The sequence below is a fragment of the Diadema setosum genome, chromosome 20 (genome assembly GCF_964275005.1).
Source record: "Diadema setosum chromosome 20, eeDiaSeto1, whole genome shotgun sequence".
In the NCBI taxonomy this organism is placed as follows: Eukaryota; Metazoa; Echinodermata; class Echinoidea; order Diadematoida; family Diadematidae; genus Diadema; species Diadema setosum.
Window position 1 is genome coordinate 26,728,820 of NC_092704.1, and position 18,227 is coordinate 26,747,046.

At 38.5% G+C, this 18,227-nt stretch overlaps 1 protein-coding gene across 1 annotated transcript; it reads left to right on the forward strand.

The window, feature by feature from the left end:
- The first annotated feature begins 10,483 nt into the window (after positions 1-10,483).
- Positions 10,484-13,281, forward strand: LOC140243540 (uncharacterized). Its single transcript, XM_072323210.1, has 3 exons — positions 10,484-10,757; positions 11,256-11,536; positions 11,634-13,281. Exons 1-3 carry the CDS (start codon positions 10,484-10,486, stop codon positions 12,918-12,920), a joined length of 1,842 nt encoding a protein of 613 aa, XP_072179311.1. The 3' UTR covers positions 12,921-13,281.
- The last annotated feature ends 4,946 nt before the right edge of the window (positions 13,282-18,227 follow it).

Here is an 18,227-nt window from a genome sequence, read left to right on the forward strand (position 1 = left end):
AATATAAGGAGATAACACTATTTTTCTTAATAAACCATAACTGTAGACAGTTAAGTCTTGAAACATTTTTATTATAGTTAGCATTTTGTATATTTAACAATACTTAACATCGATTATACTGGTTCAAATTTTTACATTGGCTGTTTCTATCTCTAACTCACATTGTTTAACTATTTTAAAGCACTAAAGCTGGGTTTTTGTTTCATCTGCAAATTGTAAATTATGCCTTTAAACACTTTCCTATACCTCCTGCTTAGTTTCCTTCTCCTTCTGTTTATCCGGTGAATCATCGCATGCGAGTTCATTATTCGCATGTGAATTGTGTTGATGCACAGTGTAGGAACTATGCGTGTGCATAAAATAAACAGAGATTGCTAAAGCGAGAATAAAGCAGCATCTCTCGGAACAAACATTATCATGTACGCACGCAAGTGTGCATTCAGAACTTGACATGCTGGAATACAACAGCTGGGAACACATCAAGTTTCAACAATAGCTGACAGGACATTCAGCATCTCATGTGGAAAATACCAACAATAAAGAAAAACGCTTTTTGTCCCTATTTCGAACCAATCTTGGATGTTGTTATTTGGACAGGGTGTAATTCGACTATCTATCCAGTAAGTTTTCTTATTTTCAGCTCAATCACGCAATCCACTTTAGGGCCTGTAGGTTTGTCGGCAAGTACTGTAGGCGACGTAATGTCAGTAATGGTCACATTAATGATAAAGCATGGATACGGTATGCTTACAAATAAGAATAGCCAAGTACATTGTATTTCACATTCCATGAGAATGATAACACATAAAAGCTAACTTCTCTCTCTCTCTCGCTATTTTTTTTTTTTCTTGTTTAACCTTTTTGGTTTTGTTGTGGGGGTCTGATTCATACAGCGTTTTCTTGTGGACGAAAATAGACATGAACATGAAACCGGAATACATATATGTATTTTTCACTATAATGTTTCAGAAAAATAGATGATTGATGTTGCACAGTACCCTTGACTTAACCCACTGCTTATAGAAAAAAACACACCCATAATGAGGTAGTTTTTCTTCAATAGGTCTGCCCTCTATATACAAACGAAATTTTTGTAAGATCGCAACTGCTTATCTGCATTTCAACAATCCTTATGCGTACTACCTACCTACATACTATTTATCTACCTGGCACTAACTTTACACTGGTCAGCATAAGTTTGAGAGACGAACTTCAGTGCTATACGATGATAAGAGTATTAGCAATGACCTGTAGTATCATAGGATATCAACTTACGTAAGGTTAGGGGAGAACGGGGTACGGTGCTGTATGAAACCCGATAATGTCACCAAACAAACCATCGTCGCAAAAGAAGACTCGTCGTACGATTGCAATCGTGTAACCACACTTTTTCGAAAGAACGCTTTATCAGCACGACTCAAAAAGAAGGGTCTTTTCTAGCAGGAGGTATCGCGTTACTACCTGACTTTCTGACAAAGATGTATGGGCAAAAGCGCGCGAACGTATCGTATGCGGCGCGGGGCAAATAGCTGCAAAGCAACAGACAATGCTATACGAATTGTACCGTCCCGCCGCCCTACAAAATACACGTCCTGTATTCCCGCGACCATGGGAGAACCACTTTAGAGTTCCACCCCAAAAGGTCAAGTGGAGGCGAGAGAGATTTGCGCCATTTTAGTGTGTTGTCTGTCATTCCCACTGAAGAGTTTCCAAATATTATCTGCAATCAGCAGCTCCTTCAAGATAGGGTCTGTCCTCAAACATCTCTTGAAACAGAGTTTCATCTTTTTTTTTCCCCTTGTCGCCGCCGTCTACGTCTATCCGCCTCCCTCCGCCTCCCTCCATCTCTCCCCCCCCCCATATCTCTGCGAATTCTCTTCCCTCTGCTTCTTCCGTTCGTTCTTCCCGTCACTATTACTAATGGAGCGAAGTTCCAAATTCAAATACACACGCACATTCGTGGGTAGATCGCCGTCGAAGCATAATGCGGACTCAGAAACAGCGATTCACACGAACATGTTAAAAGCCATTTGGGTGGTCGAGACGCGGTTAAAGGCGACACTCCAGCATTGGCCAAAAAGAGGGTAAATGTTTATCATAAGCCATAGAAAATATGAGACGACTGTTGATTCAAGCAGTTTAAGTATTCATCCTCGGTTTAAAATGCAGAGTTTGACAGAAAAAAATTTGGGAAAGCATCATCTGCGTCAATAAAAAAGACTTAATAGTCAAGAGTGGTATAAACAGCCAACGGACAGTACGTGGCAGACAGCTCATCTACAAAATGGCTATAGTACATTTTTTCGTTCATTCAATGATCGTAGTATATCATTTTCTTTGTAAAATTGCGACTTTTCCCTTCATGACGTTTGCAACAAAATATGCATAACGTTTTCAGAGGTTCGGTATTGTTACTACAGTATTATGACAACTATTCAGTGGCAAATCTCAAGTATACTGATATACTGTGTAAGGATGATTTTTGCTTTGAAAAACGGTAAATATCGTATCGGATGTGCTTTTAGCAAATGGTATTTCTGGAAAGGAGAATTTAAGGCCACTTTCACTTCCCCTCTACGACCTCGTTATCGGCCAAAATGAGAGTCAGCGATCAACACCATGGTAAACAAAAACAAAAAATGTGTTTTACATAACACAAATAAAAACGAAGCTTTCAGTAATGCATGCTTTTGTAAAAGAATGCGTAGGAGCATACTGTAGTTTTGTGCCTTGCGTCTAACTTGGCTTTAGAGTGGAATGTGCGATTGCGTGGGACAGGTAATCGAATGACCGTTATTTTAAAATAACGAGACTGTATCATATCCAGAATTAACGCAGACACACGCCGACCAGCCAAAATGTTTTCCCTTTATATACCTACAGGACTTGTACACTTTAAGAAGAAATAAAGAGAGAATACAGTATCCTGATATTGACAAATAAAATTTAGAAGAGCAATTGGCAGTGCCTCTGAAGAAGTTCCTTCTTGAATTTCCTTGTTGTCATTCTTTATTTCGTTAAAGTATGCAGAGTTTAGACGCAGCGTTATACCATAATATGATTGCACAGCCCACGTTTCTTGGTGTATGTTTCTTAAACGTTTGAGATCGCATGGATGTGTGTTCAGTTGTTTAAGGAGCATCTGTGTTTGTGTTTTTGTTTGCACGGAGGAAGCGGGAGTCACAAAGAAAGTACAATGTCTGAAATATCATTATCTATGTTATCTTTTCACATTTTTCGCATTGTTTTTCATGATTCCTTTTATCGTCTTACCAGCATAGGATTTCCTTCTCTTACTGTCGTTGTTTCCTTTAGTTCTTTACCTCATCAACTTCTTCTTCTCACTACTTTCCCGCCTTTGACTAAACTTTCTTTTCATCATGATCATCATCATTGGACATGGTCATCACCATCTGCCTTGCTCACTATCTGTTTACCCCAGGGGCGGCGCAGCCGTGGGGGCCGTGGGGGCTCGGGCCCCCACACTTTTTGTGCACCATACAAAGGAATACATAAGGTGTCATCACTTTGGGCCCCACACTTTTTTCAACCCGGAAGTGCGTAAGAGGCACTACAATGGGAGGGGAGAGAATGAGCTGTTTTTTGCTTGTTAGCTGAAGAAACCCGGAAGTGTACGGGTAGAGATGAGCTGAGGACCTTTTCTTTTTTTTTTATTTTTTATTTTTTATTTTTTTTGCTTGTTAGCTCATGAAACCCGGAAGTGGGCCCCCACACTTTTGAAAACAGTGCGCCGGCCCTGTATCCCAATCTTGTTCTGCCATTTCGCGTCTTTTGGGGAATTGTTTAAGTAGACGTAATAAGTGGAAACATTGTTACATAGAGATGGGAAATATATCTAATGATATTCAGGACTTGGAAATGACATTGTCAATATTGATTTAGGTTTTTATCGTTGCTTTAAGCCCTGGCAGAAGAGAACGTGATAAGCCATGGACAAATCATCTGACAATTTAAAGTGGTGAACTCAGTGCTGGCGCAACCAGATAGGCTATACCCTGTCTCTGTGGGAATGAAAATGGTTACAGTTCGTTATTCCGAAGGTTCGTTATTCCGAAGGTTCTTTGGTCCGAAGGTTCGTTATTCCGAAAGTTCGTTAATCTGAAAACGTGATAAGGTTTGTTATTCCGAAGGTTCATTAATCCGAAAAAATGAAATAAGGTTGGTTATTCCGAAGGTTCGTTAATCCGAAAATGAAACAAAGCTCGTTACTCCGAAGGTTCGTTACGGACTCTATTTCATTTCTGATCAACGAACCTTCATTTCTGATCAACGAACCTTCGGAATTACGAACCCTATTTCATTTTCGGATAAACGAGCCTTCGGAATAGCGAACCCTATTTCATTTTCGGATTAACGATCCTTCGGAATAACGAACCTTCGGAGTAACGCCACAAATGTTCGGAGTAACGAACCCTTTTTCATTTTAGAAATAACGAACCTCTAGGTATAGGGAATTTGTGTGTTTCGGATTAACGAACCTTCGGAATAACAAACCTTCGGAATAACGAATCTTCGGAATAACGAACAGCACCCATGAAAATATCATTGAGGTATTGGTTTACGGGGACATTGCCCATCGCCTGAATCATAATCCCTATCATGCTGTTGATGACGAGGCAGTGTGATTCTTGTTGCGGCTTATTTGTTTATCATTTTGTTTAGAAATTAAACCACTTGTTTGCCAAGTCAAGAAACTACATTATCCCAGATAAACAGGAGAAGGTGTGTAGGCTTATTTTTTATTCAAACTTTCAAAGAAAAGTAATGAAATCAAGTTGTCAGCTGTACCTTCTGTCATCAAGGGTCAAACAAAGAATGATATGAGTTTTCAGGCTTTTGAAACTTGTTCCAAAATTGAATTTGTTACTTATCAGAAGGCACGTTTACTTCTGTGTAATATTACTCTTACTCATCTCAAAATATATCACGGTCTCTCTAAAAAGTGATACAGTATACCAGCAATAGTGTTAGTTTTGAAATCCGACTCGATACTAATCAAAGCTTGATGATAATAGAAGATCGTCGATAAAACGTAAATTGTTGGAAACGCTTACTTGCAATAGTTATACAGATGGCATTCTCAATTGTATACTGTTAAAAGGGGGAACTAAAAACAACACTGAAACACACACAAATATAAAAAAAAAAACACAAAATATTCAGTAGACTTGACGACTGTTCTCCATAGAAATCCCTGTTCTAGCGCGTGAATTATAATCATTTTCTTTTTCTTTATATCCGTTGTGTTTCGTCATTTGTAAAAGAAACACGCGCGCGCACGGTCGCGGGAATCCGATCGTAGAACAGACGACAGCCTGTCGGGTTTCGAATGTCGCCAGCGGTGGGTTCAGCTGCCAGCTGCCGCCTATTGTTAGCAGTCAAAACAAACAGACATGGACGGCGCGCATCATTCGATACCATCCCACATCGATCACCACGCGCCGATGCGGAAGTCACGATTTATGCGTTTATATCTAGCGCGCTATGGAACGCCCCTAGTTTTATTTTTTGTTGTTGTATTTTTGTCTTTTTCTTCTCCTTTTTTTTTAATGATGCAAAAGTCGTCATGTTACTTTTAACATTTGTTCATGCTTTTATTGTCACGGGCTTTTTTTCATACTTTCGTTTTAGTTTTATAAAAGATGACTGGAGAAAGGTTATGGTGACATTTAAGTTTCTTCGTTCTTTCTTATATTAAGTCGCTTATTGAATTCCAGTTGTACAAAGTCACAATATATTGCTTGAAAGATGCTACGAATATCCATTTTATATTTATCAGTAGCCAAAATCATTGAAAAATAGTATATTTCTTTGCGATCATGTACAACGATGTGTTACCATTTGTTACAGTCATGTCTTTCGTCATTCAACATATGTCTTATTTCGCTCTGATTTTTAGCTACATTTATAGCTTAGTGGTGTCAAATCAGAATAAACAATGATTAATCATAGTATTAAATTCCATACAATTAAATCATTTTTTATCAAAGGGATCGTATAGTTTTGGTCGAGACCTAATATCAGGTTTATAACATTTTTGGTGAGATAATGAGAAACCTCTTATGAAATATGAAAGAGCATGTAATTTCAAGAAGGATCCAACATTAATTGATGAAAATTGGTCTTGAAATGGCTGAGATATCAACCAAAAAAAAAAAAAAAAAACCCCAAAACCGATCCTAATGAAATTGACAGGCCATGACTTTTATTAGGATCTCTTTGTTTAACCTTTGTTTTTGGATATCTCCGTCATTTCAAAATAGATTTTCATCAAATTAACTTTTGATTCCCCTTAGAATTGTATGCTCTTTAACATTTCATAGAGTTTGTTCGTGTTGTTTCTAATTAATATCTCCCAAAACGTTACAAGCTGAATCCTCACCTCACCCAGTACAGTGCAGTCTCTTTAAAAGGGAGAAAAAACACGTTCACACATGACGTACTCACGGAAAACCACAGTGGATTATTATAAGTCATTCTATGTGCTTTGTTGAGACCTATTTCTGAAACCAAAATTTCATTACCGACTTAACGACGCCAGGAGTCCACACATGCGATGTATGCAAACCACTCGAAATCATGAATGCGAAAAAAAAAATGCGTAGTCTACACATTACTTATTATCTTTCCTTTTTTAGTATGCATTTTTAAGTTTGCTTATACAAGAACGTTTGTGTTCAAGTTTGATTAGACAAGAACAATTGTATTCTATATCTCTTTCAGAACAACGAACGCACAACGTTCTTTTAAGAGCATCTAAAACAATTGCTTTCTTTGTTTTTTTACAACTAGATTTTCTTATGATTCATATTTTGAGGAAATTAAGTCTAACTCTTCACGAACGTAAAACATGCAGCCTGACTGCGCTTCACTATATTTTTGTGATGTTCACTCTAAACGCAATTACTCCGCACGCAATCTTTAATTAAGATTCAATTTGCATCAATTGATTTGACCTTCGAACAGGAAGGATGCTAGTGTGCATGAATCAGATCGTCACGTTTTAAATTCATAACTACAATGGTATACATTTTGACATGCCTTTCGTTCTTTGTATTATTGTAAGCCCATCGTGGCCTCTGCAGTACAAGTACTGGTTCTATACGAGGACCATATCCCAGGTACTCATTATACAGCATATAACCCCCTTCTCTCCCCTATTTCCTCCGTTTCTCTCCCCCGTCTCATCCTACTTCTTTATTCAACTAATGAAAGAAAGAAAAAATGAAAGAAACTTTTGAAACTAACTAAAATATATTTTGTTTGGGTTGCTACATTTGTACTTACGATGATCTCATGGAAATCACCTGTGTTGAACAATGGACTACTTGTAATTTTTTGCCCAAAATTTACATTTACGCAGCCTATATATATATATATATATATATATATATATATATATATATATGAAGAGTTTGTTTGCAAAAACCGATAAGTCCATATTTGCCAAATGGAGATATTTGCGATTAAAGTTCAAGAAAAATAAAGTGAATAATAAGAACGTTTTTGCTTCTTTTGACCATGACTTCAAAAATGTACCTTTATATGTAGTGACCAATATATCATTTAAAAGGTATTATTTTGTACTTAATGACAGAGAACGTACTTCAAAATCTTCAAAAATGGACTTATCGATTTTTGCGAACAAACTGTTCATATATATATATATATACATATATATATATATATATGAATTTTTAGCTAACAACCGTGCGTGTTGGTTGCTAGCTCAAACTCTAAGCTGACAACCAGGCGCGTTTCTTTGTTATTATTATTATTTTTCTGTGCTGAGCTTCAAATACAAATATCACTGTTACCCTGAGGAAGATCCGTGCAAGTGTCGAAAATTTTGTTTACAAATAAATGAAGTTGGATTCTAATGCATTATGTCAACTTGTTCGTCTTCATCGTCTATATATATATATATATATATATATATATATATATATATATATGTGTGTGTGTGTGTGTGTATATATATGTATATATATATATATATATATATATATATATATATATATATATATATATATATATATCGAGTAGCTTGTCCACGTGTTGGCAACATAAAAAAGATTAAAAAAAACTGGAACAAAGTTCATGCTGTATTCACCAACGGTTTATTTCTATACACAAATTTTCGCGCGACACGCTCTTTCTCAAATGTTGATACTGAGAGAACAATAACAAAAATATATAATATATAATATATATATATATTGTGTATATATATATATATATATATATATATATATATATATATATAGATATATATATACTGTATACTATATGATTCAAGGTGTTACTTCACACTCACCCCACCCACTCCCTTTCGTAATACCGGAACTGACCAGTGTCCACCTCCCTGGCAGGATGCTGGACTCTTACAGTCCTATTTCATTAAATTCGATCATTTTTGGCAGCGAAAGATTCTCTGCGCTTTTTCTGTCCACCGTCCTATGAAATACATCTCATCTCGCATGCAACTCGATACGGGGGGCATCCATTATTTATATCCATGGAACGGCACCGACTAATTTCAGGTCTCCGAAACGGGGAAAGGGTGATACCCCCATGCAACTTATATATAGCGGACGTGCATTCAGTCCGTCCGGAGAACTTGATGAGGAATTCGGGATAGTTTATGCCGCAACGGTATTCATTTCTCGCACGGTATGTTTGAGAAATGCGCCATTCTCTTTGCCCCTTTTTAGTCAAACAGGGCGCTGCTTCCTGGTGTATTTTACCACACACTCCCCCCCCCCCCCCTCCCCCGCTCCAATCCACCATCCCTGCGCTGTCCCTTTGCGTTTTAGGTCGTATCGAGTGTCCGCGCGTGATTACAGATGGCTGCAACATTGCTGGTGCTGTGTAACTCCGGGGTACGTTATATAGCCTTGTGATTTATTAGTTTTACGTCGACGTCAAAAGGCCGTTGCGGAATGTGATGAAAGCTTCACTGATAATTATGAGGAGAAAGTGCAATCGCAGGAAGTAAGTGAACGATATTTTAATGTTATAATAAGCATGTGTAGTATCAAGATACTTATAAACAACTTATCAAACGCTGCTGTTAACCTGAACGATAAGCAATTTCAGCACACCGAATAGTTACACGGATTTTGGCAAGGGTTTCAGATTGTACCCTGCTATTTGATTATAAGTCAACATTTTCGCCGGCATGGGAGGTTGGGGGGGGGGGGGGGGTATGATTGATCGTTGAACCATGACCCAATCTACCACGAATGCTTCCCTCACCCTTCGACACTAAACAAACAAACACATAAACAAACAAAAAAGAACGTTTCGTGGCTCCTGCCAAATGGCAACCTACAAGATTTAGAACCTCAGATATAAATTCTGTGGACATTGATATGATGGATGCAGGCAGAAATAATCATAATGTAGATAAATGAATTAGCAAATGCAAGGGAAAGAGAGAGAAGCAATCCAGTCTAGAGTGACTGAATAGTACGTTATATCTAAAGAGGAAAGAAAACATGCTTCAACCAAGAAGGTGATTATAGTAATGCACGATGAATCGAGTACACATGAATGAAGTACCAACAGGAGGGTCATCGGTACGATCGTGCCTGTGGGCCATTTCATTCTCAAATTGCTCTTTTTAAAAAAAAAACTCCTATTGTGACTTGTGTCTCCCTGTCGGATCATTCAGATTTCCCCCTTCCGTTATCCCCCATTCCTTCCCTTTCTCCTTTTCTTACTCTTTTTTTTCACCCCGAGGATGGAGGGAGGGGGTAGATAACCACCGTGATCTAGATCATTTTGTTCCTTAGTCCCACTTATTGACTTTTTGAGAGTGTGGTTTCCGATCTGACTGCCATGTGTAGTGACATTGCGCTGGCAGCTATTTACGGATCCACGTTCGCAGCCTGCTTTCATCTCATTTCCCCACAGAGTGCAATTGAGTGTCTCATAATAGCATGCCTTCGATCAGATCCCTATAGCTGCAAAAGAGGGTAACGGATAGAGAGAGATGTAGATGAACAACCAAAGGGGGGAAGCCTTTGCTTTCTCGATCTCTCGTTAAGGGGGGATCAGCCCCATAATTTCATGAATATATAGACCAAAAAATCAAAATTGAGTTTTTTACATTTCTGGAATCTACATGTTTTAATCTATAGAATACCAAAATTTTAAGTCAAAATCTTAATTAGAAAGTTGTTAATTAATTGGTTAATTAGCCACATGCATTTCCTCGTTCGCGACCTTGAGATCCTTTTGTTTTCCTTGAAACAAAAACTGCTCTAATTTCCTTATTTTTTATTCAAATTTTGTAATTCTTTCAGCAGTCTGAAGAGTGAAGACTAGTCTACAGCCTGCAAGGGCCAAAAATGGCATAGCGCCACCTCTAGGTCTACATTAGACATTCACTTTCACTCTCACCAGCATTTTCTCAATACTAGCTATACGGTCAAATTTTGTCAGTCATTTTCGTAAAATGCCGCGTTCCGTGCTGAGGAAAAAGGGTCAGAAGAAGAGGAGGGGGTTTTCTGGGATCCCTTCCTATGTGAAGAAGAAGGATGCAGAGAAGAGGGAGGAGGAACCAGCCCAGCTTGCTCAGACTCCTCCATCAGCTAGAAAAGTCCACTTGCCTGACACTAGTCCCACTCATAGGGATCGGTGTCAGTCATTGGACGGTTACACCTTGCTTGAGTCTGAGCAGCTGTGTTCTGCATTTGCGGCAATGCACACCTGCCCCGACGGAGAACCTGGTGAGTAGAAAATTATGAGTGGCATTCTTGTTTGTTAAGCTTGATATTGAAATATGATTTTAAAGATTGAAGATATAAAGTACCATGAGTAGCTTGATCAGTAGTTTGTACATGTAGTGTAAGACTTCGAAAAATAAAAGAACATTGACGAGAAACTGAATGTGTGTGGTGTGCATGGATGTGTTTTTCGATCTATAGGAAGAAGAAATTGATAAGTAAAATACTGCTTGTCCACTTTGTCCACTACAGTATAGTTTTAATGGTGAAGAGGGGGTAGGCTATTGTACGAATGAATTATTTCAAAAATTTTAATGGTAGTCAAAAGTCGGAGCCCAAATAAGGCTTTGTGGTTCAATCTACATTCTTGCATGATCAATCTATATTCCTGATATAGGACTGGCCATTTTGAAAATATAAATGTGAAGAATATGACAAGTTAATATAAATTGAGGATGACATGTAATCATTTTCTTTTTTTTTTTGTATATTTTAATTTAGGTGACATAGTCCTGACCCATGATGAGTCGCAGCGTGCTGGTCTGGCCCTTGTCATCACAGTATCATGTGGGAGATGTGAGAAGACAACAACTTTTCACTCATCTCCCACCTGTGATGGCAAGGTGTCAGACATCAACAGGAGGTCCGTGCTAGGGGCAGCAGAAGTGGGACTTGGGAGGGAGGGGCTGACGACGCTCACCACAATCCTTGGAACGTCAGCCCCAATCTCTGCAAGGGCTTTTGATGAGCACATGACTCGCTTGAAAGATGGAACCACAATGGTGTGTATGGCTCTTTATACCTCTTAGTTACATGTATATTACTGCTTTTTATTACAGCTAATAAGAATCTATATTTCCTTTCTTTGTAAATTTGCAGGCATGTGAGGAGCAGCAGAGCGAGGCCGTGCAGGAACTGCGGGAGGCCATAATGGAGGAGGATCCCACCTTGACGGAAGACTCGGTTATTGATGTCAGTGTTTCTTTTGATGGGACGTGGCACAAGAGGGGATACACATCTAATGTAGGGGTGGGGGTGGTGATTAGCATAGATACGGGGAAGGTCTTAGATAGTGTGGTAAAGTGTAAATATTGTAAGGAATGTTCAAGGCGGGAGGGTGTAGATAGGGATAGCGTAGAATACAAAGAATGGTGGGAGGGACACAAGGATAGTTGTACATTAAATCACAAGGGATCAAGTAATAGCATGGAGTGTGAAGCAGCAGGGATATTATGGGGTAGGTCAATTTCCAAACATAAACTTAGGTACAGGTACATGATAGGGGATGGGGACAGTAAGGCATATAACATGGTCAAGGACACATATGGGGAGGGACACAAGGTAATGAAATTAGAATGTATCGGGCACATAGGGAAGAGGATGTATAAGGCGTTAGATAATATTAGGAAGGAACACAGTGGTAAGAAATTAGAGGATGGGGTGGCAGTTGGGAGGAAAGCAAGCAGGCTAACGGGGGGTGAGAATGGGACTGTAGGTAGACTTAGTAAGTATTATAGGAATGCAATATATGATAACAGGGACCCAGGGGCAATACATAGTGTAGAAGGGAGGGAAAAGGGGGTAGAAAAAATGCAGAAGGCAGTAATGGCTGTACTGTATCATTCTGTCAAACAGGATGATGACAGCGCCCGTCACCAGTACTGCCCTGATGGAGATCAGTCATGGTGTGAGTACAAAAGAAATGGTAGTATGGAGGATAAGGCCCACCACCTCGATGGTGTGTTCCTAAACCTCCTGTTACCGACATTCAAGCGACTCAGTGCCGAAGACCTTCTCTTGAAGTGCCTTCCTGGTCATACGCAAAACCAAAATGAGAGCTTCAATGCTCTCATTTGGCAGCGCTGTCCTAAACACCAGTGGAGGGGGCCACGAGCAGTGCAGATTGCAGTGAACCTTGCTTCTCTCGCATTCAACTGCGGTGCTCGAGAAAGTCGCTACAGAGTGTTTGACAAGCTGAACCTGAAGGTAAGTACTCACGTGATCTCATCTGCTCTAGCTAAAGATAGGAAGAGGGTTAGGAGGGCAGAATATGAAGCAGGGGTAGTAGCTAAAAAGAAAAGGGAAGCACTTAGGAAGCATAGGGCTAGGGTAGAAGAAGAACATCTGGAGCGGGAGGGGGAAACATATGGGGCGGGTGCATTTTAGGTCATTTCATTATTACTGTGTATATTTGATTTATATTTATGCATTAATTGATTTATCTGATTAACTTTTGATATCAATTCATGATTTATATTTATTTACTGCTTATTTCTGTATATTTTGATCATTTCACTTATGATTTATGTTGTGTATATATATGTAATGTATTCTGTGCAATCCAGTAACCGAGTCTTCCGTCCGACGTGGGAATCCATTTTTTTTTTTTTGTATATTTGAGCTTATCTTAATGAATTTATTTATTAATTAACATTTTAAAAAATACACTGAGTGTGTTTTGTTTTATGTGATGTGAACTTGTCAAACTTCACACTATATCTGTAATAAATTAATCAACCCAAATGAACACTTTGGCTTATCGTTGTCATGATTTGTTGTACATGACAGAATATTTGTGTGTGTGATGATATTGGCTTATGTTTTTCTTTGTTTTTCTCAGAAACAACTTTTACCATAAATTGTCATAATGAAAATCAAAATAACTTGTGAATGGAGTATCTGATTGTGCTGAAATTTTGCATATTGACTGCTGGAATGTTGGAGAAGGAATTCATCGTTTTAGATTTTTAAATTTTGTTTTACTTTTTCTTAATTAAGTGTTATGCATACTGATTAGGTAAACTTAAAGAAAAACATAAGAAATAGAGAGATACAAAAAGAAATTTAAAAAACTAAAACGATCAACTCCTGTCTCCTTGTCTGAAGATGGTGTGTGCTAAATTTGAAGTGAATATCTGTATTAGTTATCCCTACAAGTTGATTTAATCTAAAAGTATGATTTGCATAAATTATGCTTATTAGTGATGCGAAGTGTCAAATACTATGCACAATCATATTCCTCATTTCATAACCTATCTACACATATATGGTTTTAATATGTTTATTTTTCACTTTAGTAGTTTTAAGACCATTTTGTGATACCTAGTGCTTAATTACACCCACCCTTAAAGATATTAGCTCTCCCGGTAATGGCCGGGGTTTCGGAGGTACATCGACAAAAATCGATGAGCTTCAGCGTGGAATTGGTGGACTTGTCTCATGAGCAAAGCAGAACCAGTGGTAGCATTGTAACAGTTTAAACTTGGGACAATCATGAGTGGAAGGAGTATCAAAAGAAGAACATTTTAATGTTATTTATTTTTGAGAGCAATCGTTAGAGAGAGAGTGTGAGGGAAGAGAAAATAGAAAGAGTAAGAGCTAAAAAGCGAGATGAAATAGATTGTCGAGTAGATCGACAAAGGCTCTATTACGAGAACGGCCATCGCTCTCATTCCCGGGCTGAAAGCAAAGCTGAAGGTCTCTGGTCTCCCATATTCTCTGGCGAGGGGTGAGAAAAACAAAGATGATCACTTGTAGGTGGGTATTTCCGGGCAAGACGCAACCCTACCGCCCCAACGCCCACAGACGCCACGAATTCCCGCATTGATTCGCGCCATCCTCTAATGCGTAGGGCACACAATTATACCCGCCATCTTTTCGCAAGCACAATTTATATGTTCACTCCCTTCCGACGCGCACAGCGTAAATCGATTCGCCTAAAAAGTTCGTATCCAGCCCCGGAACCAAGTTTTCGAATTATCGCACGTGCCAATAGACGGTCACGTTCCGAGAAATGGAAACACGAGGTTAAAAAAAAAAGACAAGAAAGAAAGTTTTGTTGATGTCAAGGATTCTCTACCCTCCCCATCCCCATCTCTCCCTCTCTATCTATCTATCTATCTATCTCTACTGTCTTTGTGATCGATACCTGCTTTCTGGTACCGATATAATTGACATCGCTCAGTTTGATCAATCGGTTTTCCTTTCGTCATGATAAAAGAATAAGAAAACCGTTTGCTGATAAATTCGAAAAGCCGACAAATGTGTCGATGCTTCCAGATATGCGCATTTGTCTGTATTATTATTTGTGTGTTTGTTTCAACAGACACTTTTTTCCAACACCGGTTAAAGGCATTTTCAATGTAGATGTTTTGATTGTACATGTCACACCTTATTCCATTTACAAAGTTTGTATCTAGGTTCTTCTTTTTTTGTATAGATTTCCCTCGAGTCTCCAAACGAATGTGTATTATTTTTATGGATAATCATATTCTTTAAAATGTATTCATATTACATGTCTCATCGACAGAGTTATATTTTTAGAGTCATTAAATGATTGATTAACATCTATTGATTCAGAATATTCATTGCATCCCCCCCCCCCACTCCCCTCGCCCGCTCCTTTCATTTTATCAGCACATTTTCTGCATTAATTTGTGTTTTCATGACTGACCTGGTTGTATGTGTGCATATTTTATAGCTAATGTACAGACAATCGATCCAGTTTGTCGCCAATGTCGAGTTGTATGAGATGTATGAGATTGTCTGAAATGTAACGCTAATTTGCATCTTAAACAAATATTTGATAGATCAATACAACCGTCCCAGCGTGTTTTTGTTTGTGTTTTTTTTTTCCTCTTCAACCTTTTTTTTTTCTTCTTCTTTGCATGACAAATAGACCAAGGATGTACCACTGCGCTTGAAAACAACGAGAAATGATACGTGGATCTGTTACCTAAAATGTTGGTCCTAAAGCATCTCTTTTTATAAACTCCTCTCTCCCTCTCTCTCCATCTATTTATCGATTTATCTGACTGTCTTTCTTTCTTCCATTCACTCTATCTAATAGTAAATCTTGCCCATTTTCTAACACCTTGTTCATGACAATTTTGAAATACTCCCGATGAAAGGAAGGTGATATACATTGTACATTATGTCCCATTTTGTTATTGTTTTTTTTTTTTAACTGAGTTCTCTTTATTAAAGGGTGAACATTCTTTGGAATGTTTTCTTTCTTTTTGACCCCCTATCTTTTACAACTTGCGCCACCTTTTCAAAACAGAATGGATATACATTGTAAGGTTATGAATTTCACATGGCAAAATCTACTTCATACATCATGTCGCAAAAAGTTAAAAAGACTACTTGGTAACTCTAAACAATGAAGCAAATGATTCAACGACCCTGATCGTTCACCAAAACGCAAACAGAATAATACTAGTAGTACATGGGGGTTATCTTTATGCGCCTCGGACTCCTATAGTGGAGGAATGGCTTTAGTATGCATGTCATTCGTGTCGTATCGTCGAACACCCTACGAAGATGCTTTCGGAATAATTCACGGAGACGTAAATATCACGAATTCCTCCGAGTACAAGGCGTGACGTATTATATGCTCCTGTCGGCCAAGTAAAGCAAATCATAGCCACGTACCCCTGACCAGTGTGTATACAAATTTGGAAAACGGCACACTAGGGGTGGGGGAAGAGCATGATTTTAATGAAAATGCTTCTGCGATTTGCACCCATTGAGTGATCTGGTGGGGGCATTGTGTGTCTGAGTGTTTGCTCGTGTGTGTGTGCGAGCAAGACTAAAGATATGTTATTGAATTGTCACGAGGAGACTACAGAGGTGCCGTACGCCATAGCTACACACTAGACATAAACGGTGAAAAATGCGCTAGTTTGTTTCTTTCCTATTCAGCGAAAGCGGACTGCGTCGCTAGAAGGGCCCAAACACTTTTTGACAAAAAACGGCGCGCATTAATAGGCCGTCACATGCCATGCATGGCGCGAACCCATGAGGTACAGAGCCATAGCCGAAAATGTACGCCAGCCCCCAGGCTGCAAGTTGGAGGAGTTTGCGTCCTCCTTTATTAGCCTCCAGGGATGAGATAACGTGATTAGCCTGACAACAAATTCATTGGACATCCTCGCATCTGCATGCAACGGCCAAACTTAAAATGAAAATGGAAAAGAAGAAGAAGAAGTAGAAGAAAAAGAGAGCGAGAGCAACATAAAAAAGGACCAGAAAGCTCTCAGAATGCCAAAGCTATTTATAAAGTCCAATCCCTTATTTTCTTGCTGTGCTTTGTTTTTGTTTGTTGTTTGTTGTTGGGGTTATTGGCAAACATCGTTTTCGCATACTAATGTAGTTTCATCCCCAATGACCTTTTGTCTCGGCCGTGTTATTGTACTCCACGTTGTTGTTTCGGTCACTGATGCCTCCGAAATTGTTTGCGCATAAGTTATGAGTCGTGGTGTATAATCCAATAGTCGAACGTCAACTCAAAATCGCCGTGAGTATAACTGAAAGCTTGGTATTCACCAGTTGCATTTTACAAGCGACACACGCGCACTGTTAATCCTATACCTATAGTGCGTCGAATACCGAGTGAGATATAAAAAGGGCACTGTTGTAACTGCTAAGCGAATATTTTCTATAGAGACATTGTCAGTTATGTTTAAAGGACTATAATAGTCAACTTTCCAGACTATCAGATTGGAAGTACCAGTATGCATAATCTGACCCCGTTTGTCTGTACTTTCTTGTCTGTATCGGCTATTTACGGTCAGTTGACTAAAATCCAATCAGAAGCTTCCCCGAAACCACTGTATGCCAGCTCCGAACGCCGTTGCAATGTGCCTTGCACACCCCGTCCAGGAGTTCAGTCGCGGTCGCAATATCAACTAAAAAGTGTGCAATGTGGATATGCCTTGATTTTTGGTGCACATCAATCCACACTCCACCCCCCCCCCCCTTATCCTAACGAGACAATTATGTACATGTATACACACACTGCTTGATCATGCCTGCTTATAAGAAGCGCAAGTAAAACACTTTATCTATTGACTTTATTGTGAGACTCATTCCAAGAACTATTGTACATGTATAACCGAAATTCTAACTGCTTGTAGCTGCTTGTTTATCAGGAAACGACAACAATTACATGATATTGATACTTATAACGTTGATAAAACAATAAAAATTGTGACAATAATGATATCAATGATAATACTAATGATAATGATCATAATAATAATAATAATAATAATAATAATAATAATAATAATAATAGTTATAATAATAATAATAATAATAATAATAATAATAATAATAATAATAATGATAGTAATAAACATGTTAGCTTACGCGCCAAAGAAAAAGAAAACACATCCATTGAGCAAAGTTCATGCTCTATTTCCCCCACTTTTTGTTCTTTACATGTTTGTTTATATTTGATTTTCAATCATTGATTCAATTTCATGTAATGCTACCATGACAAAGCTAATAATGAATATCAAATAAGGCAGGAATGTTATTCTCAACATCACAGCAAATTGCTTTCATCGGTCTGAAAGATTAAACTACTGATGACAATATTCCTCCAAACATACCGCACGATAGCTTCCCTCAAGTCGTAAATTTGCAAAATGATTATACGCATTACAAATCACATTCCCGATATCATAA

Coding starts and splice junctions, on each gene's coding strand:
- LOC140243540 (XM_072323210.1), top strand. CDS start 10,484: ATGCCGCGTTCCGTGCTGAGGAAAAAGGGTCAGAAGAAGAGGAGGGGG. Junction 10,758..11,255: donor CTGCCCCGACGGAGAACCTG/GTGAGTAGAAAA, acceptor ATTTTAATTTAG/GTGACATAGTCCTGACCCAT. Junction 11,537..11,633: donor TGAAAGATGGAACCACAATG/GTGTGTATGGCT, acceptor GTAAATTTGCAG/GCATGTGAGGAGCAGCAGAG.